Source organism: Nomascus leucogenys, chromosome 12 (genome assembly GCF_006542625.1).
Source record: "Nomascus leucogenys isolate Asia chromosome 12, Asia_NLE_v1, whole genome shotgun sequence".
Classification (NCBI taxonomy): Eukaryota; Metazoa; Chordata; class Mammalia; order Primates; family Hylobatidae; genus Nomascus; species Nomascus leucogenys.
Genome location: NC_044392.1, coordinates 15,376,513 through 15,403,751, shown reverse-complemented (window position 1 = coordinate 15,403,751; position 27,239 = coordinate 15,376,513). Strand labels below are relative to the sequence as shown.

At 52.0% G+C, this 27,239-nt stretch overlaps 2 protein-coding genes across 13 annotated transcripts in view; both read left to right on the top strand.

Annotated features, from left to right (window-relative positions):
• MKNK1 (MAPK interacting serine/threonine kinase 1) overlaps nucleotides 1-13,974 on the top strand; it is a 46,862-nt gene extending 32,888 nt beyond the window's left edge. For 9 of the 11 annotated variants that reach the window (XM_030823845.1, XM_030823850.1, XM_030823846.1 and 6 more), the window contains 6 exons: nucleotides 2,902-2,957; nucleotides 6,296-6,391; nucleotides 8,569-8,763; nucleotides 9,761-9,925; nucleotides 11,109-11,152; nucleotides 12,570-13,974. In XM_030823845.1, coding sequence (XP_030679705.1) covers nucleotides 2,902-2,957; nucleotides 6,296-6,391; nucleotides 8,569-8,763; nucleotides 9,761-9,925; nucleotides 11,109-11,152; nucleotides 12,570-12,795 — 782 coding nt within the window. In that variant the 3' untranslated portion in view covers nucleotides 12,796-13,974. The remainder of the gene's footprint in view (nucleotides 1-2,901; nucleotides 2,958-6,295; nucleotides 6,392-8,568; nucleotides 8,764-9,760; nucleotides 9,926-11,108; nucleotides 11,153-12,569) is intronic. The other 2 variants (XM_003259022.3, XM_030823851.1) reach the window with 1 other exon arrangement.
• Nucleotides 13,975-20,750: 6,776 nt separating this feature from the next.
• On the top strand, nucleotides 20,751-26,661 carry KNCN (kinocilin). Of its 2 annotated transcripts, XM_030823227.1 has the most exons (4): nucleotides 20,751-20,901; nucleotides 21,955-22,023; nucleotides 22,695-22,769; nucleotides 24,581-26,661. In XM_030823227.1, exons 1-4 carry the CDS (start codon nucleotides 20,751-20,753, stop codon nucleotides 24,658-24,660), a joined length of 375 nt encoding a protein of 124 aa, XP_030679087.1. In that variant the 3' UTR covers nucleotides 24,661-26,661. The 2 variants fall into 2 exon arrangements, with proteins under 2 accessions (XP_030679087.1, XP_003259072.1); XM_003259024.3 differs by lacking the exon at nucleotides 21,955-22,023 and having other exon boundaries at nucleotides 24,581-24,719.
• Nucleotides 26,662-27,239: the final 578 nt, after the last annotated feature.

Sequence of the window (27,239 nt, the reverse complement as noted above, 5' to 3'; positions counted from 1 at the left end):
TTTTGTAGAGATGGGGGGGTCTCCCTTTGTTGCCCAGGCTGGTCTCAAACTCGTGGGCTCAAGCGATCCTCCTGCCTCAACCTCCCAAAGTGCTGGGATTACAGGTGTGAGTCACCGTGCCCAGCTTACACTTTTCTGTTAACATGTACATTTGAGGTATCTGCTGAAGAGCACATTGGTAACTCACAGGTTGCTAGTATTTAATTTACACTTCAGGTTACAGTCCCTTTCCTATGACTGATTATTTAGGAACTTCTGTAGTGAATTCAATCTTTCCACAAATTGTTTTTACATTTCCATAAATCCGTTTGACTATTACATACTTTTTTTTTTAATTCGCCTAACAGCAGTACCCTGGAAAAAATGAATTCTGGTTTCACCTTTCTTCTAGCTCTGTGTTCGCTCAGTAATAATGCCTACCCTATGGTGAGAATTTGAGATAATAACATCATCGACTGTAGTTAACACTGTATAGCACTTGGTATGTGCTGGGCACTATTCTAAGCCTTTTATAGATGAAAAATGTGTATCTTGTTTGTATTGTATATGTGCAGCATAGGTGGAGCATAGTTCCTGGTATGTCGTAGTTCTTCAATAAATACGATTTCCTCCATCCTCACCTCCCACCAGGAAGAAAGCATTTTTATTCCTAATATTAATTCCCTTAAAGCATTCTGCCTGGTGGGGGTGGGAGTGAAATGAGTAACTTGTGACTTAGGTCTGCCCCCTCTGCTGTTGTGGATGTTGGCCAGCCACATTGGTTGTGGGTGCCCGGGACCAGTGGTAGGCATGCCACTCACACATCCCACCTGGTGCCCACAATCCCGTGCAGACCAGTGTGGCGTGTGTCCAGGAGGTTCAGGTTCATTGACCCCACCTCCCTCCTCCAGTGGCTGAAAGAGGTCTGCATACCCACAGTGCCCATGTTGGGGCCCTGACTTGCACCTAGGATGAAAACTAGAAGGGGGTGTCCGTACCTTCCGCAGCATGACAAATAGCAGCAGCTCTGTTTCTGAAAGCTGGGATGCATAGAGGTAACACCTGCCTGACAAAGATTTACAACTGCTCCCCAAGCTGCCTCTGTAGACTGCAAAACTGGGTCACGCTTTTTACAAGATCCACACCTTGGAGGGGGTGGTAAAGGCAGGTTTTATTATTTATTTATTTATTTACAAGAATGCACTGAAGGGAACAGAGGCCCGTGGTGTCTTAGGAGTTCTGAGGCGCTTGTTAACATGTAGCTGGCCAGCTGCCCATGTGACTAGAAGTTGGAGGGGGATGAAAAACGATTTCCAGCTGAACTTGGCTGTTTGCTAAATAACTTCACACGGGGAAGATGAATTGGGCAAGAATGGGTCAGCCCTGAAACAAGTTCCATACTTTTAAATACTGGACACACTGCAGCTCAACCTCTGGGAAATGAACCGGAGCAGCTCGATGGCTGCTGTGCTCACACGGCAGCCCCATTATTACAGCCTGGCTCTCCGAGTTCTCAGGCTAAGGGATGACTGGGCCATGGGCGCCTATTTGGAGAGTAAGGCTCCATGTGCAGCTCGTGATCCTTCTGTGGGAGCACTTGCTGTAATGGAAAATACCTTTCACTTTTAGTGCAGCGAGCTGCAGAGCAGTGCTACTCAATTTGTGCAGCCTGGACTGAGTTGCTCTGGGTTCTCGTTCAATTAGGTGACTGATGAAGTTACTGAGCTTGCTGGAGCTCAGGTTTTTCTTCTTTAGTGAAGTGCCTCCCGTGGCCTGGGCCGGGCTTTTGCCTTCTAGTCGGGAATTGGAGGACTGCTGAAAAAGTTAATCACCGAGGGAGTTTTAGTGAAGCAGATTTTGCTTTTCCCATCACCCTGAGAATCCGCTGCCGCTTTCCAGTACTTCCAAGCTGTAGCTGTGACTCTTGCTCAGCCTTCCAGCCCCGTCTCTGTGCTGCATGTGCTGTGGAAGGAAAGAGGAAAGGGAGGTTTCTGTGTCCTCCACCAAAACACCATGGCCCTGAGTTAGTTCTTTGTCCCTTTCTTTGGTTAGAAGAGGGCTCTCCCTGAGGTGCCTTCTTGGCCAGGTCAGCAGGTTAACCCCTCATGGGCTAAGCTGCTATCTCCAGTCTCCTTCAGGAGGCCTGGCCAAAGTTCAGGGGTTTTCTCTAAAAAACAGCAACCCTCGGTGGGCCTGGCGAGGTGGCTTACACCTGTAATCCCCATGCTTAGGGAGGCCAAGAGAGGAGGATTGCTTAAGGCCAGGATTTCAAGAACAGCCTGGGCTATAGCGAGACCCCATCTCTATTTTAAAAAACAAAAATAACAGCATCCTGGTGCCAAAGCAGTCTTTGCTGTGCTGCTGGCAGGGCTGCCTTGGACATGCAAGGCAGGTGAGAAGGGAATCAGTCACCTTGGGAGATTTTGGGAGATTTGGTAACTAACACTTGCCCCTCTGAACATTCAGAGAGTCTCACTGAAGGAATTTTTTTTTTAAATCGGCCACACAAGAAGAAATGAGGTAGAGCAGTTAAGCCCCCTGAGATGCTCTTAAACAAGGCACTAATTATTTCTGCATTGCTGTTCCAAGCATTGCCGTTTGCAGAGCTCTCTGCTCTGCTCTGCATTAGGCCTTCTTCTTGGTGGTCACTGTGGTACTGAGGGGTAGGCTGGCTGGGATTCATTTAGCCCTTCTTATCCCTGCCAGACTTCTAAAGCCTCCTCTTCAAAAGAACCTGCAGAATCAACTGCTTTTGGTTTGTGTCTCTGGTTACTTCTGCCTCCTGCAGCTCGTTGATTTTTTAATGTACCATAATTGGGAATTAATCTGAGAACAACAGCATTTGGAAAAAATTAATTGTGTGTGGAATGTTTGATAATTATGTGCATATGTTAACCGTGTTTTTGCTCTTTGTCATGTCAGGCATTGCTCATCGTGATCTGAAACCAGAAAATATATTGTGTGAATCTCCAGAAAAGGTACTTTGGGCCTGATTTGGAATGTTATAGTTTCTACTTACCGAGGAAGCCACCCTTGCTTTCAGGATGGATTGTTAGCAGTTCCGTTGGCCTCAGACACCAACTTGAACTGATCGTCTTGGACATGTGAGAGTGTTACACTTACTGTGTGATGTTTCTGCCCATCCTCGTCCTCTCTTCGCTCTTGATCATCAGTGTGATTGACGTAAGCCTGAGAGTTTGGAAAATATATGAGACCTGCACAAAATTAATATTTTCTAGTCCAGTGCACCTACCTTTGTATCAGTTGATGGAAGTCGTGAAGACCTTTTTTTTTTTTTTTTGAGACGGGGTCTCACTTTGTAACTCAGGCTGGAATGCAGTGGCATGATCACAGCTCACTGCAGCCTCGACTTCCCAGGCTCAAGTGGTCCTCCCACCTCAGCCCCCCAAGTAGCTGAGACAACAGGCATGTGCCACCACATCTGGCTAATTTTTGTATTTTTAGTAGAGACAGGGGTTTCACCATGTTGGCCAGGCTGGTCTCGAACTCCTGAGCTCAAGCAATCCACCTGCCTCAGCTTTCCAAAGTACTGGGATCACAAACGTGAGCCACCACGCCCAGCCAAACAACTTAATCTTATATGAAGCAGATCTCTTTAAGTAAATGGAAGTGTATGGATTTGACAAATTCTGTGTTTATTAGGAGAGATTTAGGCCCTGGTGGTGTTGGGGCCCATGTTCACAGCTCTGCGTGTATATACATGTGTGTATTCAAGAGCATATATATTGTGGTCTGGATGAAGCTGTGGCTCGTAAATAAGGGGTGGCCTTGAATGAATGAGTCAGTCTGCTACTCACAACTCTTTTATGGGGAATAATAATGGATTCACTCAAATAAGATCTTGTGACTTCCTGTCACTGGTTCTGTCGTAGACCTTTATAATTTATCATTATTATGATGATTACTACTAATAATTACAGTGAACACTTCTTGAGTGCTTACATTGTGCCAGGCACTTACATTTATTTAGTGTTTATAAAATATCATGAGGTAGATACTATTATTACCAACATTTTATGAACGAGGAAACTGAAACTCAAGTTAGGAAACATGTATAGCCAGTGAGCCATGATCACACCACTGCACTCCAGCCTGGGCAGCAGAGACTGTCTCAAAACAAGAACGTGAGGAAAGGCAAGGCAAAACTGGGGAAGGAGAAGAAAGAGAGGAATAATTGGGGCCAGGCAGTGGCTCACGCCTGTAATTCCAACACTTTGGGAGGCTGAGGCAGGAGGATCCCTTGAGGCCAGGAGCTTAAGAACAGCCTGGGCAACAAAGCGAGACCCCATCTCCACAAAAAATTTAAAAATTAGCTGATCACAGTGGTTACATGCCTGTAGTCCCAGCTACTCAGGAGGCTGAGGTAGGAGAATTGCTTGAGCCTGGAGTTTGAGGCCAGCCTGGGTGATAAGAGTGAGACCCCTGTCTCTTAAGAAAAAGAGAGGTTAAGTTTCAAAGGACATTATCAAGAAAGTGAAAAGACAATCTACAGAATGTGAGAAAATATTTGCAGATCATATATCTGGTCAAGGTTTAATATCCAAAATATATAAAGGATTCCTAAAACTACAACAAAAAGACAAACCAATTTAAAAATGGACACAGGACTTGAACAGACATTTCTCCAAATTAAGGTACACAAATGTCCAACAAGTACATGAAAAGATGCTCAACATCCTTAGTCATTAGGGAAATGCAAGTCAAAACCACAATGAGATACCACCACATACTACTAGGTAGGCTGTAATTTAAAAAATGGAAAATAGTAAGTGGTGTTGAGGTTATGGAGAAATTGTAACCCTCATACATTGCTGGTGAGATTATATAATGGTGCAGCTTCTGTGGAAAAGTTTGGCGGGTCCTCAAAGGCTAAACACAGAATTACCATATGATCCAGCAATTCCACTCCTAGGTATTACCCAAAACAATTGAAAACAGATACTTGTATACCAGTATTCATTACAGCATTGTTCACAACAGCCAAAAAGGTAGAAACAACTCAAGTGGGCATCAGCAGCTGAACAGATAAAACAAAATGTGGTACATATATTCAATGGAATACTAGGCAGCCATAAAATGGAATGAGGTTTTGATACATGCTGCAACATGAATGAACCTTGAAAACATTATGCTAAGTGAAATAAGCCAAACATAAAAGGACAAATATTGTGTAAATCTACTTACATGAAATATCTGGAATGGTCAAATTAATAAAGACAGAAAGTCTTTATTAATTAATAAAGTCAGATTGGAAGTTACCCAGGGCTAGAGGAAGAAAGAATGGGAGTTATTGCTTAATGCATGTAGAGTTTCTGTTTGGAGTGATAGAAAAGTTTTAGAAACAGATTGTGGTGATGGTTGCACAACCGTGTGAATGTACTTAATTAATGCCACTAAACTGTCTACTTAAAAATGGCTAAAATCTCATATTTTATGCTTTATATTTTACTACTAATGAGAAAGAGGCTAAATGAAAAAAGAAGAAAAAACAGAGAAAAGGGGAGGGAGGGAGGAAGGGAGGAAGGAAGGAGAGAAAGAAGTCGAGGGACTTGCCCAGGCTTCCCGGCGAGGACATGGGTCTCAGAGAACCAGCATTTAGTTCACTCGCTGTGCTGCTTACACGCCATGTAGGCCATTCTCATCCATTCTCATGTGTGCACCCAAACTGCCCTCCTGGTTGGCTCCAGAGATGAGGCACCTATCTGTGGTCTCAGGCACAGCATCCAGTTCTGGTGGACTTGGTTACTGTGTTGATGCCACCTACGGCGACCAACCATCCCAGTTTTCCCAGGCTTGAGGAAAGTCCTGGAACACAGGACTTTCTGTGTTTAAACTGATCAAGTCCCAAGCAAGCCTCCCAAGACAAGTTGGTCACCTTGAGCCACCTGAGGCGGTCAGAGGTTTTACTGCAAGCTCCTTTGCACTCCACTGAATGGGCTGCAAAAAGTCTGTCTCTCAGCAGTACATAGCGACTTCCCTAGCTGCCGTGCTGCAACCTGTACCATCATTTGCCAGCAAGAGTTCCATACTTCCTTTAGTCTGAGTTCACAATAATCTGACACCAAATAGTCCGCCCATTTTTCCCTTAGTTGGGAAATAAGAGAGCACAGGGAATAAGACACTTGGGAAGAAATCCTCAGGGGACTTCTTGTTAACCTCCAGAGAGCAAACATGACCTGATAAAACCAGCTGCAGTGTGACAGCCACGGAGCCATGCACCCATACAGCCATGCTTGGCTCCTTTTGCCCTGTAGTTTCTTATATCTGTGACCCTGGCTTCTGTTTTCCTTTTCAGGTGTCTCCAGTGAAAATCTGTGACTTTGACTTGGGCAGTGGGGTGAAACTGAACAACTCCTGTACCCCCATAACCACACCAGAGCTGACCACCCCAGTACGTATGCTTCCTCTGGGCTCCTAAGTATTTGGAGTGTTTCCCTGATCCAGAGCTGGGAGGTCCAGAACAGAGTGTTAAGGATGGAAAACCAAGTGGACCTATCTTCCTGCTGCCTGAGTGGTCATTTTGCTTGCTGCTCTGTGTTCGTGGCTCTCAAGCCTCCTCTGACAGCTTAGTTGCTAATGAAACTGACACTTGGACTGTTAGTTTGGGGTGGGTCCTCTCTGCTGAAGAGACAAAGTATATCTGTAAGCACAGGCTGGCCGTTTGCAGTGGCTCATGCCTGTAATCCTAGCACTTTAGGAGGCTGAGGCAGGTAGATCACCTGAGGTCAGGAGTTTGAGACCAGCCTGACCAACATGGAGAAACCCCATTCTACTGAAAATACAAAATTAGCCAGGCGTGGTGGTGCGCACCTGTAATCCCAGCTACTTGGGAGGCTGAGGCAGGAGAATCGCTTGAACCCGAGGGCGGAGGTTGTGGTGAGCCGAGATCGCACCATTGCACTCCAGCCTGGGAAACAAGAGCAAAACTCCGTCTCAAAAAAAAAAAAAAAAAAAAAAAACACAGGCTGAGCCCTGACTCCTGACCCAGGTGAAAATGGACCCTACTCCCAGGCCAGCCCTTTTGCATAGGAGCATTCGGGTAGTTCCATAAGTCCTGTTCCCACTGCTGAAGGCACAGCACAGCCCCCCTGTGATGGCGGATGGAGAGCTGTCCTCCCTGACCGGACAGGATAGTCTGTCTGTGGTGGGAACTGTGAGATCTCAGGCTATGTGCACATGGGATCGCTTGGCCAAGTTCGCCTGTTTGCTTCTCTGATTTCACATTTCATGACCAGATGGTGCTGCTTGGAGCTACTTCTTCCTAAGACATCTCTTGTATAACTAATAGAGTATAATTATGATTCTTTTGAGATTTGTATGTTTCACAAGTAAATTTTCCTAATAATCCTTTTTTTTTTTTTTTTTATTTGAGACAGAGTCTCACTGTGTCGCCCAGGCTGGAGTGCAGTGGCGTGATCTCGGCTCACTGCAAGCTCCACCTCCCGAGTTCATGCCATCCTCCTGCCTCAGCCTCCCGAGTAGCTGGGACTACAGGCACCCGCCACCATGCCTGGCTAATTAATTTTTTGTATTTTTAGTAGAGATGGAGTTTCACCGTGTTAGCCAGGATGGTCTCGATCTCCTGACCTTGTGATCCACCCGCCTCGGCCTCCCAAAGTGCTGGGATTACAGGCGTGAGCCACCGTGCCCGGCCCCTAATAACCCTTTTTTAAGACATGCCCTTAAATATGTCTGTGTTGTATCTTATTCTAAACATTATCAGGAATGTTTCTTTATTAGCTTCTAACACACTGGGCTACCTTGTTTTCAGTCATTAACTCTAATTGACAATAACAAAGAAAATATCCTTTCTTGAGAACACTTACCTTCTTTCAGTCAAATTAGTTTTGCAGGGTGTGTGGAGCGGGGAGGTGGTTGCTTCTTGCTGAGCCTGAAATAATGAGTGAAGCAAAAAGAATGTGTTTTATTCCTATCAGCTGTTTTCTACACAAGGGTGAGAGAAAGGAATATTGGATTCTGGTCCTAGGTCTGCCATTGATGTGCTCAAACAAATCCCTGTCCAATTCTTGGCCTTGCCTTTGCCATCTATAAATGGGAGGGGTGGGAAGGTTGGATTTGTTCTAAGAACTTTCTAGCTTTGATGGTCTCTTAATTGTTACACCTCCTGCTCTGAGCTAGTAGGGGAGCTTGACAGGATTCCCTTTAAGAAATCTTGCTGTGTGGAACTGGATCTCCCTCCCAGAGCCATATTCTTGGTGCATTTAAGTACCTGTACATGAAATATCTGTTTATAGGAAGCTGAGGCAGGGGGAGATTCCTGGAACTTCTTGGCCAAGGGTCTTTGCCTACTGGAGGAGGAACTGGAAGGATAAGGTGACCTGAACTGCTCCTCTGGATGATGGGGAATGACGGGGCTCAGTCTGCAGGTGCCTTGGTGGCATCAGGCAGCTCACTGGCTGGCCTTCCTGATGACTTCCGGCTCTGTATCCCATCCTTCCAGCCTCCTGCTCCAGTCCCATCACAGTCTGCTCTCTGCCATCTCCTCTGCTATAACTAAGCCTCTCTGTTCTCTGCCATCTCCCCCTCCCCCAACCTTGGTCCACACAGTGTGGCTCTGCAGAATACATGGCCCCTGAGGTAGTGGAGGTCTTCACGGACCAGGCCACATTCTACGACAAGCGCTGCGACCTGTGGAGCCTGGGTGTGGTCCTCTACATCATGCTGAGTGGCTACCCACCCTTCGTGGGTCACTGCGGGGCCGACTGTGGCTGGGACCGGGGTGAGGTCTGCAGGGTGTGCCAGGTGAGTGTGGCCCAGGGAGCACTGCGCAGACCCTGCTAGGGGTCAGTGTGGTTGGGGGATGCCAAGCAGGACTGGGCTGGGAGAGCGTTCCTGGTCGGGATGGGGGCTCATAATGCCCTCCCCCCTCCTGTCACGGTGGCCACAAGGTAAAATAGAGAAAATCAGACACTCTGCCCAGCTGGGAGTTCAGAGCAGGATTGTTAGAGAAGATCATGCCAGAACTGACTTTTTTTTTTTTTTTTTTGGAGACGGAGTCTCGCCCTGTTGCCCAGGCTGGAGTGCAATGGCACAATCTCGACTCACTGCAACTTCTGCCTCCTGGGTTCAAGCGATTCTCCTGCCTCAGCCTCCCGAGTAGCTGAGACCACAGGCGCCCGCCACCGCGTCTGGCTAATTTTTTATATTTTCAGTAGAGACGGGGTTTCATCGTGTTAGCCAGGATGGTCTCGATCTCAGGACCTTGTGATCCTCCCGCCTCGGCCTCCCAAAGTGCTGGGATTACAGGCGTGAGCCACCATGCCCGGCCCTGAACTGACTCTTAAAAGGTGCATCCTGCCCTGGGGAAGAGGGACAAGAATCACAAGTAGAAGGAACAAGGCAGGCACAGATGTGGGCACATGAAATAGCTGGAGTGTCTAGGAAGGAAGAGTGGAGTAGTAGGTTGGTGGTAGTGGGAGGTAAGGCCTGAGAGGTTCACAGAGAGTCCTCTAGGAAGAGCCAAGGAATTTGGGCTTTGTTCTATGGGCGATCTCCACTCATCACCCATCCAGCCCACCGAGGGCATAGCCATCCTGGCCTGCCAAGGGCATTCTGTATAGTTTGATCATCTAGGGGACGGTGTGGGGTGAGTCTGGGAAGAGGCCCCAGTCTGTGGCATCCCCAAGCCATGAGCTGCAGCTACAGCTGACATCAACTGAAGCCAGTTGATCAGAACAATGACAGGCACATCCTGCCCATCCCTGGCAGTGTGGCCTCAGGAGGAATCTTTTGTACCTAGAACAAGCTGTTTGAAAGCATCCAGGAAGGCAAGTATGAGTTTCCTGACAAGGACTGGGCACACATCTCCAGTGAGGCCAAAGACCTCATCTCCAAGCTCCTGGTGCGAGATGCGAAGCAGAGACTTAGCGCCGCCCAAGTTCTGCAGCACCCATGGGTGCAGGGGGTGAGTGACTCCAGGGAGGGGCGTTTTCCACCACTCCAGGCCTGTGGCATGGCCACAAGGAAGCTGTCATGCCAGCGGTGCTGAGCACCAGCCTTGTGGCTGGAACAGCTGAAGAGGACAGCGTCTATCCCTGTGTGTGTAGAGTGAATCCACTCCTGTTACCCCAGACTGAGCCCCTTATAGGCCGTAGACTTGGCTGTAAGCTTGGCCACAGACTAAGCCCCAACAGAGTCCTCTAGGGATTTGGTACATGCACCCAGCCCTGCAAGCATCTTATTGTCATTTGAAGGCTGTAGTATCCTCCCCTTATATAGATAGAAGCATCATTAGCTGAGAGCACCCAGAAGCGAGCAAGGCCGCGCTGCGCTGATTGTGTGGCCGAGTTGGGACACACAGGTTCCTCATGGTCTGGGAGTCTGGGTACAGCTGGCCTGAAAGGCAAATGATGGTATTTTTTCCCTAAGCTTACAATTCATGTCTTCACTAGAAAACAGTTTTAAAAATCCTCCTTGGCTACTCACAATACCTGACCTCTGCCCTCCAAGGGGTCTGCCAGATGCTCCCATGACTTACTGGTCTCCTTGGTGTGCCAGGCCTTGGCCAGCCTCAGTGACCCTACCAGTGGAAGGAGGCAAGCATTGCCAGCCTGTGTTACAGATGGGGACCCAGTTTGAGTGTCTAAGTGGCTCATTCCCAGACCCATAAGTGAGCACCTACCACATGCCAGAGGGACAAGTGAGACCCAGTCCCTGTCTCTATGCTCTAGTGGAGAGAAGTAGACAAGGGGATAAGTTACAGCATGATAAAGGCTTCTAAAAAGTGCTAGGGGCACCAAGGGAGCAGGACCCCACTCCCCACCCTGGGCCTGAGACTGAGGCAGGAAGGAGAAATGTGCGTCACAGGGGAAGTGACCCTTGAGCTGGGTCCTGGGGGATGATTAGGACTTTGCCAGGCAAAGGGAAAGAGGGGCTCTCCATGCAGAAGCAGCTATGTTGGGGGCTGCGGCTACAGATTGTACCTTTCTTGCTCTCTGCTTGGTAGGCCTGACCCTGCAAGCAAGCATAGCCAAGGCCCTGTGCTGCACCAGCAGCCTATAGTAACCTACCCACTGCTGGCTTGGGTGGGGCAGTTCTTAAAAGGAGGGAGCAGTGCTTTACCTACACATCTGTCCTTCCCATTCTAGCAAGCTCCAGAAAAGGGACTCCCCACGCCGCAAGTCCTCCAGAGGTAAATGCTCTGACCACCCCCACGCCCTGCTCTTCCTCAAGCTCTCAGCCACCATGGGGGTGGGGACCGGGGGAGCCATCTCTAGGCTCAGGTGGCTTTCTCCAAAGGGGCTCCCTGCCCATTTCCCCTCCTCACTCTCTTTTCCTCTACTCTGGATCTATCTCCCACCCTTCCCTTCCTTCACCTAGATTGGTTCCTCTGCCCTGCAGCACCTTGCCTCCTAGCACCGTTGAAACCTGTTTTCCCCATTGAACTGTAACTTACAGCCCAAAGACAGACCTTACCCATGGGTTATTCACAAGGGCTTCCCTCTGCCTTGTATTTAATGAAAGGAGCAGGAGTGAGGGGCACGTATGGTACTAGATGGACGGTGATAATAGTGGCCACCAGGATCAAGTCCTTACCATGGCCAGGCATGGTGGCAGGTGCCTGTAATGCCAGCTACTTGGGAGGCTGAGGCAGGAGAATCACTTGAATCCAGGAGGCGGAAGTTGCAGTGAGCCGCGATCACGCCACTGCACTCCAGCCTGGGCAACAGAGCAAGCATCCATCTCAAAAAAAATAGTAAGTCCTTACCACATGTCAGACGTGGTGCTAAGGGCTGGATGTAATTATATCCATAATCTTCACGATGAATTTAAGAGAGGTGTTCTAGATGAGAGAGGTGAGGAGTGGCGATCAAGTTAACTTGCTTAAGGCCACACAGCAGCCCTGGACTGTTTGACTCTGGAGCCCTTTTACAGCTGGCCTGCCCTGTTCCCAAAGAGCCAGGGCTAAGCAGTGTGGGAAACCTTTTTGGCACCAGCCTCATGGCCAGCTTTTAGGAGCTACACAAGGAAGTCATACACCTCCATAATCTCGATTCGTGTGACCCAGTTGCTATTGCCCAATTTGGGTTCCTACCCGACTCTCTAGAACAGCCTCCAGATGCCTTTAGATGCCCAACCTCAGATCCGCCTTAGAAGATTTATTCTGCAAACCCAGAGTGCCTGTCCATGCTAGCCCTGAGCTAGGTGCTGGGGATGTGGCATAAGCGGCGCAGGCCTTGCTCTGGGAGCTTTTTCCCCGCCTGGGATGGGAGAGGGAGGGACAGGTGCATTTCATGTGCCCAGTCTCTGCCTCTGGTAGACCCGTATGTAGAGTTGTGGGAGCTCAGAGGAGGGTGCTCTGAGGAGAAGGGGGAGCTTGCCCCTACCATCAAGTCCAGGGATGGTGCTTGGGGCTCAAATTACAGTCCCTCAGTCAAGCAAGATTCCAAACCTAGGCAAGAACTACTTTGGAGACAGCAGCCCCTCCCGGCTCTGGGAAATCTGGTGGGAGTGTAGAGCCACAGCAGCGAGTGGGAGTGTCCCGGAGCTGGCTTGGCTGACCCTAGAGTCCTGACCCTCTTTTCTGTGCTTTCCCCTGGCCCCTGCAGGAACAGCAGCACAATGGACCTGACGCTCTTCGCAGCTGAGGCCATCGCCCTTAACCGCCAGCTATCTCAGCACGAAGAGAACGAACTAGCAGAGGAGCCAGAGGCACTAGCCGATGGCCTGTGCTCCATGAAGCTTTCCCCTCCCTGCAAGTCACGCCTGGCCCGGAGACGGGCCCTGGCCCAGGCAGGCCGTGGTGAAGACAGGAGCCCGCCCACAGCACTCTGAAATGCTCCAGTCACACCTTATAGGCCCTAGGCCTGGCCAGGCATTGTCCCCCTGGAAACCTATGTGGCTAAAGTCTGCTGAGCAGGCGGCAGCCTCTGCTCTGTGGCTCCATTCAGGCTTTTTCATCTACGAAGGCCCTGAAGTTCCCATCAACCCCCCATTTCCCTAGGGTCCTGGAGGAAAAAGCTTTTTCCAAAGGGGTTGTCTTTGAAAAGGAAAGCAATCACTCCTCACTTTGCATAATTGCCTGCAGCAGGAACATCTCTTCTCTGGGCTCCACCTGCTCACCCGCCTGCAGATCGGAGATCCGGCCTGCTCTCACCGCTGTAGCGGCGGCGGCTGGGGCTGCAGCCTGCAGGGAGAAGAAAGAAGCATCAGTTGACAGAGGCTGCCGACACGTGCCTCTTCCCTCTCTGCTCTGTCACCCTCCTCTGGCGGTCCTTCCACCTTCCTCTGTCCTCCGGATGTCCTCTTTGCCTGTCTTTTCCCTTGGCTGAGCAAAGCCATCCCCTCAATTCAGGGAAGGGCAAGGAGCCTTCCTCATTCAGGAAATCAGATCAGTCTTCCGGTCTGCAGCATGGAGAAGCACATAATCTTTCTTTGCCGTGACCGAAATGTGTCCCTCGTTTATCATCCCCTTTGTTTGTGATTGCTGCTAAAGTCAGTAGTATTTCGTTTTTGTTTTTTTTTTTTTTAAAGTTTGGTTTTTTTAACCATGCTGTTCCAGCAAAGATGATACCTTAAGCTCCCACTGCAAGCCCATGAACTTCCCAGAGAGTGGAACGGCTTGCTCTTCTTTCTGGAATGTCCATGCATTTGGGTTTTAATCAGCAGTTCCCTATTATTCTGATTTTAAGCTGTTCCTATGACAAACTTAGAGACAGCGTCAGTGTCTGCTTCTGTGTCCTCAGGTCTTGTGTGGGTGGCACAGATCTGGGCAGTTAGATAGAGCTTTGTGCCTGAGGTGAAGCCACACTGGGGTGAAGCCTCACTTCCCTGTTTGAGTGATGCAGTGCCTGCTGCCCAAGTGCGTGAAGGTACAGCCATTCAGATAAGCAGAACTATTGAGTTACATAAAGAAAATAGATTTGCATTTGTCAGGCAGACGTTTATACAACACCACGGTGCTTTTATACATTGTGCTTGTTTTAATAAAACTGAAATTCTAGCTGTGGCCTATTTGGTGGTCCTTTTTTTTTACCTGCAGACCTGAGGAGACTGGCCTTCTAAACTGGGGCTAAGTCCAGCCGGGTGGGGAGAAGGTATCTCTTATCAGGACCCCTGAATAAAAACCATATTTGACCCAAAAAACAAGGTGAAGGAGAAATTGCTTTTTTTTTTCTAGGTGAGGAGATGAAATTCATTGAACATTTATCAATTGCTTCTTCTGAGCCGGGACCCAGAAATGAGTAAGAAACAGCCTCTGCTTTCTAGGAGCTCCCCATCAAGTGGTAGAGGTGGTGTCAGCAACCATGGCACAGGAGACCAGAATGTACTTTAATAGATGTCCTCTGTGCCCAGCAGCCCACAAGCAGGAAACAAATTTCTCCTCTGTCTAAAGCATTACTAAGCCTTTATCAAGGGTGTCATGTGCCCGGGACTATGCAACAAGGAAAAATGGCGCCTCCCATCCACAGCCCTCATGTACATCATGCAAAGGACTTTAGTGTCCATTGTCCCAGGCGATCCTCAGAGCCAGACAGGAGAGGACTGGGATGGGAAGGACCTTTATAAGTTCCCAAGGAGGTGGCAAGGGAGGTCTGAGTGGGCAGTGGACTGGGTGCTGATGACAGCTGCTTTCCCTCGGTAGGACGGAGAGGGGAGATGGGATTAGGGGCTCTTCACTTGGGACAGGTGACTGGCCAAGCTCCCAGCTGTCCTACGCCATGAATGCCTCCCCGTTGATGATACATACTGTTTGTTGACAGTCCTCCCTTGACAGTAGCCCTGACACCCTCACATCCCTTTTTCATCTACCTGGAGTGGGCTTGGTGAGGAAAACAGACCTGCAAAATCTGATCCTTTTGGCCCACAGACTCCCAGCCCCTGGAGACCGAGAACCAGGATGTGAGTTCTATCCCTGAACTCCAGCCCGGCCTACTGGGAGGCCCAACAGGAACGTGACTTCAAAGGGGCTTCCTGGGTCAGGCACTCTCCACCCCTGGCCCACACCCTGCCCAGCTGCAACTCCCCGTCTGTGCCTTGGCTCAAGCTGTGCCCTTTCCCAGCCCACCTCCCCAGCCTGGCCTGCCTGGCAAGGCCCCTCTCATCCTCCATGGCTCTGCTTAAACGCCATGACCTTGGTTTTGGCTGACCTTGGTTTTGCCAGCATCATCATGCACTTACTAAGTAACAGGTACTTTATAAGAAGTTTACGGGCATTAGCATTTAATTCTTAGCAGTCCTATGAGGTAGGTACTATTATTGTATCCCACTTGACATGAAAAACCGAGCAGAGAAAGGAAAAATAGCTTGCCCAGGACTATACAGCTAGGAATGGTGGAAGTGGAATTTCCTCCAGGAAGGCTTGGGACCCAGCGCTGTGCTGCCTGCATTCAAATCCCAGCTCTGCCACTTACTAGCTCTGGGGCTTGGGCCAGTTATTTAATCTGTGAGAGTCAGTTTCTTCAACTATAAATGGGGATGATAGTGCTTACTTCATGGTACTGTTGTGAAAGTTACAAATTAAGAAATGCAACGTGGGCCGGGCGCGGTGGCTCACGCTTGTAATCCCAGCACTTTGGGAGGCTGAGGCGGGCGGATCACGAGGTCAGGAGATCGAGACCACGGTGAAACCCCGTCTCTACTAAAAATACAAAAAAAATTAGCCGGGCGTGGTGGCGGGCGCCTGTAGTCCCAGCTACTCGGAGAGGCTGAGGCAGGAGAATGGCGTGAACCCGGGAGGCGGAGCTTGCAGTGAGCCGAGATTGCGCCACTGCACTCCAGCCTGGGTGACAGAGCCAGACTCCGTCTCAAAAAAAAAAAAAAAGAAATGCAAAGTGTTGAGAGCAGTTCCAGGACCACATAGTAAGTGCTCCATAAATGTTAGCTATTATAGTTTTAGCTAATCGAGTAGTCCCCGTTGATCCAGTTTTGCTTAATTCCGTAATTTCAGTTACCTGTGGTCAAAATGAGTACAACATAATAGGATATTTTGAGAAAGAGACCACATCCATGTAACTTTTATTACAATATATTGTTAAAATTGTTCTATTTTGTTAATCTCTTACTATACCTAATTTATAAATTAAACTTTATCACAGATATCTATGTATGGGAAAAATCATAGTATATATAGCTTGGTACTGTCCACGGTTTGAAACATCCACCAAGGGCCTTAGAACGTGTCCCCGAGGGATAATGGGGGACTCCTGTATTTACTGTTGTCTACCAGGGCAGAATTACACAACTCACGGTCCCAGTGCTGGAGACGAGCCCTCCCTAGTCCTTGGCTCCGGGAGCACTCTACAGAAGCACTGTGTGCTGTGGAGATAGGTGCGGGCCTCTTAAGATGAGCTGGCCGGGCGCGGTGGCTCACGCTTGTAACCCCAGCACTTTGGGAGGCCGAGGCGGGCGGATCACGAGGTCAGGAGATCGAGACCACGGTGAAACCCCGTCTCTACTAAAAATACAAAAAAAATTAGCCGGGCGTGGTGGCGGGCGCCTGTGGTCCCAGCTACTCGGAGAGGCTGAGGCAGGAGAATGGCGTGAACCCGGGAGGCGGAGCTTGCAGTGAGCCGAGATCGCGCCACTCCACTCCAGCCTGGGTGACAGAGCGAGACTCCGTCTCAAAAAACAAAACAAAAAAAAAAGATGAGCCAGACCTCTGTCCCTCTGTGGGATCCTCCTGCGGACAGGCTGCTCCGCCCCTCCGGGATGCAGTCCCTGGCCCAGAGGGGCAGCTGTGGCACAACAGGAAGAGCCTGAAGTTGGGACCGGAGCCCTGGGTTCCAGTACTGCCTCTGCCACTATTCACTGGTGACCTTGGAAGTCCTGGCTCTGCTGGACAGAGGCAGATCCAGCAGACGCACTGAGGAGGCTCTGAGACCACAGAGCCCCTTCCAGGCATAGGATCTGCGATAATGGAAGGCAGCTCCCCAGCTCCAGAGCTCATGCGTGGGTGGGGCCTAGAAGGAGAGAGCTGGTCCCAGCCAGTTGGAGCGTCTCAAACCTCAGGTCTCTCTTCTCAAACCTAATGATCAGGCATTGGCCCCAGCCCCAGCCCTGATTCAGCTGGATCCTGAGGACTCCTGTCTGAGGGCCTCTGGGCACAGGGACCGTCCAGTTTTTGTCCCTCTATGTGTCTATCTGCCTGGGCTCTGGGGGCCCCTCCTCCCTCCTGGCCGACTGCCCCTCCCACACCCACCTCCATGAATAGTGGTGCCTTGGTCCCATGCCAGCACTCCAGCCGATTCAGGTCTGGAGGGGGCTGAGGAACAAGGTCCCCCAAAGGCTAGCACTCTTGTTGCCATGGTAGCAGTTGCCTTGGAAGCCGCTTCCCTGACTTCAGCTTCCAAATGGTCCAAGAAAGCTACCCGTCCCCCAGGGGACTGGTGAATTAATCACTCTCTTTTCCAGTGTTCTCACCCCTCAAGGAAAATAAACAGAACCAAACCAAACTGGGGCCTTTTCGCCCACTGTTCCTCCCCACCCCCATGCCACACTTGGACTTGGTGCACTGAGAAGGAAGGGGCATGGGCAGACACTCTACAGCCCTTGCCTCAGCAGGGGACAGAGAGAAGAGACTGAGTGATGGAATTCAGCAATGTGCCCGTGGCCTTGCCACTCCTGAGAACTGTGGCCTCCAAGAGCACCCCGGTTCAGTGGGGAGGCTCCGATGCTTGGGAGGGGTGGAGGGTTGGTGGGGCGATGGAGCCCTGGTGCCTTGGGCCTCCCTCTCAGCATGGCTCACAGAGAGGTTCCTGAACTCATTTACCTAATGCTCTGAGCACATCACTCAAGGACACACATACATTTTCTTCTTCAGAGATGATATAGCCCAAACTGAGGAAAGAATTGGCAGGCCTCCCTCTCTACATCACGACTGTTTTGGGAACCTTTAATGACACACTCCTGGTCCTGAGGGAAAGAGATAGGCCTTGACTGACTTTCATTGTTTTGTTGTTTGTTTGGTTTTTTGAGACAGGATTTCACACCCATAGCCCAGGCTGGCATGCAGTGGTGTGATCTCGGCTCACTGCAACCTCCTCCTCAAGCGATCCTCCCACCTCAGCCTCCCAAGTAGCTGGGACTCCAAGCACGCACCACTGTGCCTAGATAATTTTTGTTTTTGTAGAAACAGGGTTTCACCATGTTTCCCAGGATGGTCTTGAACTCCTGCCCTCAAGCAATTCTCCCGCCTCAGCCTCCCAAAGTGCTGGGATTGTAATCCCACAGTGCCTGGTCCCTTGACTAATTTTTTAACACAATGTCTGCCTCTGAAGGTGGGGCTGCCAATTCCTCCCACCTCAACTAAGACAGTGTTGAAATTCAGGGGCAGATAGGCCACAGTACTTCCCAGAGGGGCAGGATCCACGAGGACTCTGGGGCAATTCCTCTGTCTCCCCATGTCTTGGATTCCCCACCTGTTTATAAAGAGCTGGGACGGCCCTGGTTCTGTGATCTTGGAACTGACAAAGGCTTCACATGCCTCTCCTTTGAGGTCACGGTGTTTTCTGAGATCTGAAGCAGTGCACAGGTGCCTCTGCCACCCCCATCCCCATCACCAGACAAGGCAGTGGGCTCAGGGAGGCAGAATGGCTGGCCCGAGCCCCATAGTGCGAGGTGGAAAACACGGCCCCAAGAGCTTCTGTCTTGGTGAGGGTGTGAGAGAGTCGCCCTCAGCCTTAGACTTTGAGAGGAGCAAGGAACACGTTTCATGGACAATTATTTTGGTGGCTCCTTCTAAAACTAAGGCAGTGGGGGATCAATTATGTGTGACAGAGACATGGGCTATGATTTGATGCCTAATTAGAGGAATAATCAGATCTCTTCCAGGCAGGAGGCACAGCAGATGCTGGCAGCAGTGCCGTGGCTGGGGAGTGCCCAGTTCCAGGGGCTTTCCTTCTGTGGGGAACAGGAACACAGTCCAGGGCCCATCTGTGTGCTGCAGTCACCCCTCTCTACAGACTCATCGTGAGCCGAAGCTCCACTCAGGTGACCCTGGGCCTTCTCAGGCCCCCTTCTCCACATACAAGGAATGCCTCTTGTTACAGACAGAGGTTCCCTTGTGTCCACAGCCCTCCTCTTTGACGACTGGAGGTTGTCGTGCAGTCCAAGCACTCTCCCTGAACTCTGTCCTCGTGTCCAGAAGCCTAGCTCAGGTCCCTCCCAGCCACAGCATTCTGGGGAGCTCACTCCTGGAACCTGCCCTCAAGGGGCTCTCAGTCTACAGAAGAGATAGAACAAGAACAGGGCAGCCATGGAGGCAGGTGGAGAAACAAGAAGTTGAGCCTGGCAATATAAGACTGCAGATGCGGTGCAGAGAGGGGGCATCCAAAGAGAGGCCAGGGAGGCTGGCGACGGGACTCTGAGCAGGATTGTGGGACCCTAGGAATTGTGCCCAGGTGCAGGGCCAGGCTGGGCCCATATTCTGGGCCTGGGGAGGCCCTGCTCCATAAAGGGCCAAATAATGCAAGGCATGATGAAGGCTGGAACTAGAGGCCGAGGCAGGGCTCAGGGCTAGGCTGGGCTGGTGACCACTTCCCAGCCTCGGGGTGGGGCATCCTGCAAGTAACTCAGACAGGCTGGGTGCAGGTGCTCAGTTCAGCGGATGGGAAGGCACCAACCATGACCCAGCCTCCCACTCCCAGCACCCAGCCCCTACCAAGTCCTCTTCTCTACCCTACCCCTTAGGTGTTTTCCTCCTGCCCAAACCAGCGCCACCACTGCTCTTCTCTGTCACTCCCAGTCGAGGATCCCCAAGGTGGCTAGAAGCGCTCACTCTCCATTCCACTGGCCACTAAAAAGGGGGAGGGTACCAAGCCCACCTGAGGACAAGGGAGTCCCCTGAGATCAAGCCTCAAACTAGGACGCCCTCAGCCCTACCTGGGAGCCCAGAGGTGGACAGGAGGGGGATGGGATGGGCAGGGGTAGGGAGCAGACTTGGAGGGATGCCTCTCCCTGTCTGCTTTCCGTCCCAGGTGCAGTTCCTGTCTCTTGAGCCCCCTGCCGTGTGTCTATCTCAGACTCCAAGCAGAGACCCCAGGTGCACCTCCAGGCCAAAGGGCAGAGCACAGCACAGTGAGCCCTGAGCATGGGACCAGGAGTCTCCTCACATCCCTGGCTTCTGAACGACATGCAAAGCCACCAGCTCGTTCTTCCCCCTCAGGAACCAGCAGTGGAACCTGGGCTGACTGCCCGCTGGGCCCTGGGACCCAGACAGCCACTCACATTGCAACCTCATGAATAACTCAGCACCTCCCTGCTGCCTACATCTCTGAGGAGCCTGTGGCCGCTGGACCAACTACCCCTCACCCTGCCTCTCATTGCTTTAAATTTTCATAGGCTGAGGCTCAGTGGCAAGTGAGTGGCTCTAGGAAGCTGGGGCAGGATGTCCTGGGCAGGGGAGCTTGAACCCTCCTGGGTGGAGGCTGGCAGGGAAGGATCCTATGGAACAGGCCCAGCTCCCTAGAACTCTGGCAGCCAAAGCAGAAATGTAGCCACACAGGAGTCCCAAGGGTGGGCTTCAGCTTCAGAGGGCTTTAAGAGAGGAAGAGTAAGCTGGGTGACCTCGTACAGATCCCTGGTCAAGGTGGGACTGGGGGGCCCCTAGTGGAGCAGCGGGATAGGACTGCAGATAAATCCCAGGGTTCCCCACCTATAATCTTACTGCCCAGAAACTCCTACCCTGAAGTTGGAGCACCAACAAGGAGACATCCAAGAGCCCAGAAACTTCCAGGACTTTTCTGGGGCCAGACTGCACCGGCTGGAGGCAGTGCCCCAGGTGCACCTGCATGGACATCCCCATCAGCAGCAGAGACTTCCGCTGCTTGCAGCTGGCCTGCGTGGCTCTCGGGCTTGTGGCTGGCAGCATCATTATCGGCATCTCCGTATCCAAGGCTGCAGCTACCATGGGCGGTGTCTTTATTGGCGCTGCTGTTCTGGGTGAGCAGGGGCTGGGCTGGGCTGGGAGAGGGAAGGGAGATTCTGGAGGTGGGGGCAGGGGCATGGTCAGTTGAACAAGGAACAAGGAAGGCCTGGGTCAGCAGGAATCAGCTGGGGAGAATGGAAGCTAGAGGTGTGAGCAAGGCCGCCATCAGGGGCACAGGCGGGAGAGGAGGGATGCGCTGGGGCTCCTTCCAGCCACGGGGAGGAGAAAAGAAGGGGAGCTGGCTGTCACACTCCTTTCTGGCTACTCCCGCTGGCTCTCCAGCCCCAAGTTCTAGGCTCTTGGATTTGTGGTGGGATTCATCAGCCTATCTGGGCAGAACAGGGGGTTGATGGCAGCAGATAAAAGGACAGAGCTCCTGAGGACTCTCTGAGCCAAAGACAGGCTCCAGCTCAGAAAAAGGGTTTCATCTTCTTTCCCTGTTTGCCTCCACAGCAGCTGTGTCCATCTATCTGTCTGTGTGGGCCAGGCCCACTGATTGCCTCGCCGTGACGCTGAATGCCATCCCTCACCCTACCCCACCCCCACCCCGGGCCAAAAGCAGGACCAGAAGCATCAGGCTAGGGGGCTTTGGGTATCTATACCTGCGGGTTCTGGCACAGATGCTCATCGGGGGATGGAGTGGGGGCGGGCAAGGCAGGACTGGGTCCGCTTCCTGCCCCCCAGGTCTGGGTGGGGAGGAGCATGCTGAGGACAAGCGCCCAGTCCGGCCCTGGGGGCCCTGGGGAAGTGTGGGGACGGCAGAGATGCAGCGGTGGTATCAGCCAGGCTCATTCCAGCAACCTGCTCTTCGCTTAGGAATGGTGGAGCCAGGCAGCTGGGGCCTTCACAGTCTGTAGCCCCTTCCCCAGACAGGCACTGCCCCCACCAACCCAGACGCACACACCCACGGGCTCACATTTACACACTCACAGTCCCAACTCTGCACACTGTGCTCCTCCCATGTACACCCATATCTCACAAACCACCCCTCGATCTCCCAGCCCACCCACAGCCTCAACACTCACCAGGCCCCTCCCCATCACAGAACCCCCTATGTCTCTTCTCAGGGTTGCTCATCTTGGCCTACCCCTTCCTGAAGGCTCGGTTCAACCTGGACCACATCCTGCCTACCATAGGTGAGGCCTCTCCCTGACCCCAGCAGACCCCTCTGCCAAGGACTGTTCCAGACCCTTTGTGTGTTCGTCTGTGACCTACTGTGCGGCTGGGATGAGCCCATGTGTGAGACCGCACTAGCTGTCTGTGTTAGAGCTGCTGTGTGTGTGTGTTGTGCAGGCGTTGCCATGACTACAACATGGCAGAATCCAGCCCAGTGCCTGCAGCAAAGGTGCCTGAACCAGCTCAGAGCTGGGAAGTCCATCTCCCTTGAGAGATTTTATGACTCCCCAAAGCCTCCAACATCTCTAAATAACTCCCTCTCCATCCCTGAGCCCCCATGAAAGACCCTCTATTTCCCCTAAGACCCTACGGCCTCTGCATAGCTCCCACCTCATCTCAGCTCCCCACATACAGGAAGCCATCTCCGCCAATCCTACGGGGCTTTCCATGGCCCCAGTTGTCCCCGGGACTTCACCTCCCTAAAAGATCTGCCATTTTCTCCTTCAAGGGCCCAGTTCTTTTTCTCCTGTCCAAATCAGCCCAGATCATATGAGACCTAAAGGAATGCAGTGGAGCAAAGACAGCATCAGGGATGGAGACTAGACAGCAAGAAGAACTTCCCGTCCCAACCTGGGCTTGATTTGGGGAATGGCTCAGTAATCAGGGGGCTTGGGGTGGTCTCATCCTGCAGGGAGCCTAAGAATCCATCCCCATCCAGGGCCAGACCACGGGGAAGGAAGATCCAGCACCAATGGCAACAAGGAAGGTAAGTTCCAGAAATTCCCGAGTCCGTCTTTTTTTTTTCTTTTTTTTTTTTGAGACAGAGTTCTGCTCTTGTTGCCCAGGCTGGAGTGCAATGGCGCGATCTTGGCTCACTGCAACCTCCACCTCCCGGGTTCAAGCAATTCTCCTGCCTCAGCCTCCCGAGTAGCTGGGATTACAGACATGTGCCACCACGCCTGGCTAATTTTTGTATTTTTTTTTTTTTTTTTTTTTTTTTTTTGAGATGGAGTCTCGCTGTTGCCCAGGCTGGAGTGCAGTGGCCCGATCTCGGCTCACTGCAGGCTCCGCCCCCCGGGGTTCACGCCATTCTCCTGCCTCAGCCTCCTGAGTAGCTGGGACTACAGGCGCTCGCCACCTCGCCTGGCTAATTTTTTTTTTGTATTTTTAGTAGAGACGGGGTTTCACTGTGTTAGCCAGGATGGTTTCGATCTCCTGACCTCATGATCCGCCCGCCTCGGCCTCCCAAAGTGCTGGGATTACAGGCGTGAGCCACCGCGCCCGGCTAATTTTTGTATTTTTATTAGAGACGGGGTTTCTCCATGTTGGTCAGGCTGGTCTCGAACTCCCAACCTCAGGTGATTCACCCCCCCTTGGCCTCCCAAAGTGCTGGGATTATAGGCATAAGCCACCGTGCCCAGCCTCAATCCTTCTTTCATCTCCCCTCCCTGACTGAGCAGCAACGTGGGGCCTGGGAGCCTTGAACAGCATGCCGAAGGGGCTTCCCCAGTGCAGGGGGACGGTACTGCTGGCAGTTCCCCCATGTGCGCAGTCAGACCCTTGCTGCTCCAAGCTGAACTGATCTCCTCTTGCTTACTCTGAGGGCTTTTGTCTTGCCCAGCATGGTCACTGGAAGGAGGGCATCTCCCTGCCCCTCCCCTCTCTCCCTTTTCCCTCCCCTTCTCTCCCTTTCCCCTCCCCTTCTCTCCCTTTCCCCTCCCCCTCCCTCCCTTTCCCCTCCCCTTCTCTCCCTTTCCCCTCCCCCTCCCTCCCTTTCCCCTCCCCCAGGTCCTATGCCTCAGTTTATTTTCCCACTCCCCTCTCCCATCTCCCCCAGGGTCAGAGGAACTCAAAGGGACACAAGGCTGGAGTTCCCAGTGCCCAGGGCAGAGCTGGGATAGAATGGGGAGGGGGGGACACACCAGGGGACAGTTTCGGCCCAGTTTAAAGAGGCACCCATGGGTACCAGCTTTGGGTACTAGCTTTAACCACCCCAGTTTAAAGTTCACATCCCAAACTGGGCATCTCCTTGTTCCTCCACCCCACACCTGGAAAATTCCAGGGCAGGAGTTTCTCAAAGATGGTCCCAGCCCAGTCTCTGCCACCAGGGGTTGGAGGCCTAATACTCAGTGAAAGGCCCCATTCCAGACACTGTTCTGAGCCCTGTTCATCTATTATTCACTTTTAAGTCTCACAACAACCACATGAGGGTGGCACTATCATTAGTTTCATTTTACATAAGGGGCAACCGAGGCACAGGGAGATTTAGTGACATGCCCAAGACCATACAGCCAGGAAGTGCGGCAGCCAAAGCTCAAACCAGGCGGTGGGCTCCGGGGTCCTGCCTCTACCCCCAGCCTATGCTGCTGTCCTCTTGAAAGCCATCCTGACCGGAGGTACCTCTTTAAACTGGGCTGAAACTGTCCCCTGAGATGCTCCCCTCCCTCCATTCTATCCCAGTGCTGCGCTGGGGTCACCAGGCACCCCGGCCTTGGGTCCCTTTGAGTTCCTCTGACCCTGACAACTCCACGGGGACCTGTCTACTGAGGCTGTCCTCGTCCCTGGTCTCTTCCCCAGGAGCCCGCAGCAGCCTGTCCACCGTGAGCAGGACCCTGGAGAAGCTGAAGCCGGGGACCCGAGGGGCTGAGGAATGCTGAGGCAAAGTCTGAGGGGCTGCCCCTGCCCTGCCCTCCCGTCCTGCCTGCTGCCCCTATCTCAGTGCCCTCCTGGGTTAGAAGACCCGAACTGGAGACAAGTCAGGCCTTGCAGACCCCAGAGCAGCTGGGAACAGTGTCTGGAATGGGGCCTTTTGCACTCGCCCGGCCAAGCCTCTCCAAAATGGATTCCACTGGTGTGGGCTGGGGCCTGGAGCAAGGTGTCGCCAGATACCTCCACAGGGTTCCCATGTTTCAGGCTCCTGTCCTGGCCTTTCTTTCTGGACTGCAGCTCAGTTTTGTTGTCTGTTCGATCTACTGATTTGTTTCTCCGGAATTTGGGGTCCAAGGCCCTGACTGTGACCAGGATGCCCCAGTCCCTTGCTCTAACCAGGCTACAGAAGTGAACCACAGGCCCACAAGAACCACAGACAGGGACCCTCCACCCCCATGGTCTAGCCCAGGGGCTCTAGAGCTCACTAGCCCAAAAGAAGGGCTAGACAAGATCCTTTTCCAAATATCAGAACTTCTGGCATTTCCTCAGGGACAGGCTCTCAGCAGCAGTGAATCAGATGGGGGAATTTGGGGGGGCTCACAAAGGGACAGGTACAAACAACCTTGCCTGGGGGTCAGAAGAGGCGACTTCTCAGCTGAGCCCAGCCCTGAGACCCTTGGTGTCTAACTCCACCACTCAAGGCTTTTCGTGATCTGACTTCTCTCTTCCCATCTTCTCACTGCTCCCTGAACAAGCAAAACACATTGCTGTTTCCAAGCTTTGCCCCGTGTTCTCCAGGACACTCCCTGCTTCTCTCTGCCTATCAAATTCCCCACTTTTAAAGGCCCCGTTCAAAAAAAGTCTCCTACCCACGTACTCTCCTCATTCTCTTCCACCAACCTCTGTCTTGCCACCTTTCAGGCAGGGTTGAAGTCTTCCTTTTCACAAAACAATTATTAAGCCAAATTAAGTCTACTGAACGTTGCCCCTGCTCTAGTGTCTAGCACCAGACCAGTAGGTGCTTAATAAATGTTAATGGATTCAATTTAATGTAAAAACAATTCCCTAGGCTTTCCCTGGGAAGCCACTTCAAAGTCCCATCTACCGTGGGTAGAGCAAGTTTGGAGAAAGGAGGCCCAGGTGTGTCCTCACAGAAAACATTGTTCCTCCCTCCACACCTGCACCCTCCAGGCAGAGTTGTTTGACCTCTACAGATACCCTCTCCATACGGCCTCTGGCCTGGTTTAGTGAGAAAACAAGCTAGAAATCACGTCCTTCTTCCAGGATCAAGGGAGACGGCACTTCCTCTTAGAAGCCTCCCCTGACTTCACTGTGCTTCCCAGCCCCAGGGTTTCCCTCCTTCACAGACCACTCTGAGTGGCCTTTGTCTATTTCCCCTCTTGAGAGTGGGAGCAAAGGGCCAAGCACCCAGAAGACACCCTAGTGGATGTTGGAAAACCAAAGTTTTCTGAAGCAGCAGAGTCCATCTCAGATGGGAAAGCTGAGGCCCCACTGGAAAAAGGACTCATCGAGTCCTATGGTGAAAGGTCACGGGGCCAGGCCTGCAGCCAGGTCTCCTATCTCTCCCTATCCAAGGCTCTACCTTCTGCTGTCCTCTGCACAGGTGGAAGGGATCAGTTCTCTGACCACAGCGCGACAGACCTCCATGAAGGGGCTGCCTTCCACAAATGCTGGCCAGGTGTAGAGACTTCAGTTCCTTCAGCTGAGAGAAGCAACTTCCTCTCCTTAAATTGCCCTCCTCTCCACCCAGCTGCTGCCTATTCCCTGTCCCTTCTCCTTTCCTTCATCAACAATATCTCAGGCTGCTGGTCCCTCCTCAATCAATGGGGAGACCCTTCCTCCTATCCATCTTCGATCCTCACCTCAGTGCCCCAGAGATACCCCAGGGTGGAGGGGGTGGGAATGGGGGATGTGGGGCCTGAGCTGCGGAGAGTGTGATTCCCTACCCCCTGCCCATCAACCCCTCTCAGCCATGCTCTCCCCAGGGCGGGGCTATGGAATCCCCGAAGCCTGGTGGGGCCAAGGCACAGAGAGATGCTGGGGCCCAGGTGGAAAATCAAGGCTCCATCAATGGGAGACCCTCCTATCCATCTCGATCCTCACCTCAGTGCCCAGAGATACCCAGGGTGGAGGGGTGGGGGGGATGTGGGGCCTGAGCTGCGGAGAGTGTGATTCCCTACCCCTGCCCATCAACCCCTCTCAGCCATGCTCTCCCCAGGGCGGGGCTATGGAATCCCCGAAGCCTGGTGGGGCCAAGGCACAGAGAGATGCTGGGGCCCAGGTGGAATAAATCAAGGAATGAAAACATACAACGGCAAGAGCCTATGTCCACTGGGGAAGAGCTGGGTGAGGCTTCAAAAGACCCTTAAACTGAGTGGAAATTCTTGAGCCTGGGACTCTAGTTCCTCTTTTTCCCTGCAGTGGGCTTCCTGAAACATCTTCCCTCCAGCCCAGGTGAATATCCCAATACATCTTGCTCAAGTACATCCCCAACCTCAACCTCTCCACTCCCTCCCCGTGGTCACAGGAGTAGTCAATGTGGAGACATGTGGCTTCTCCCCCTCAC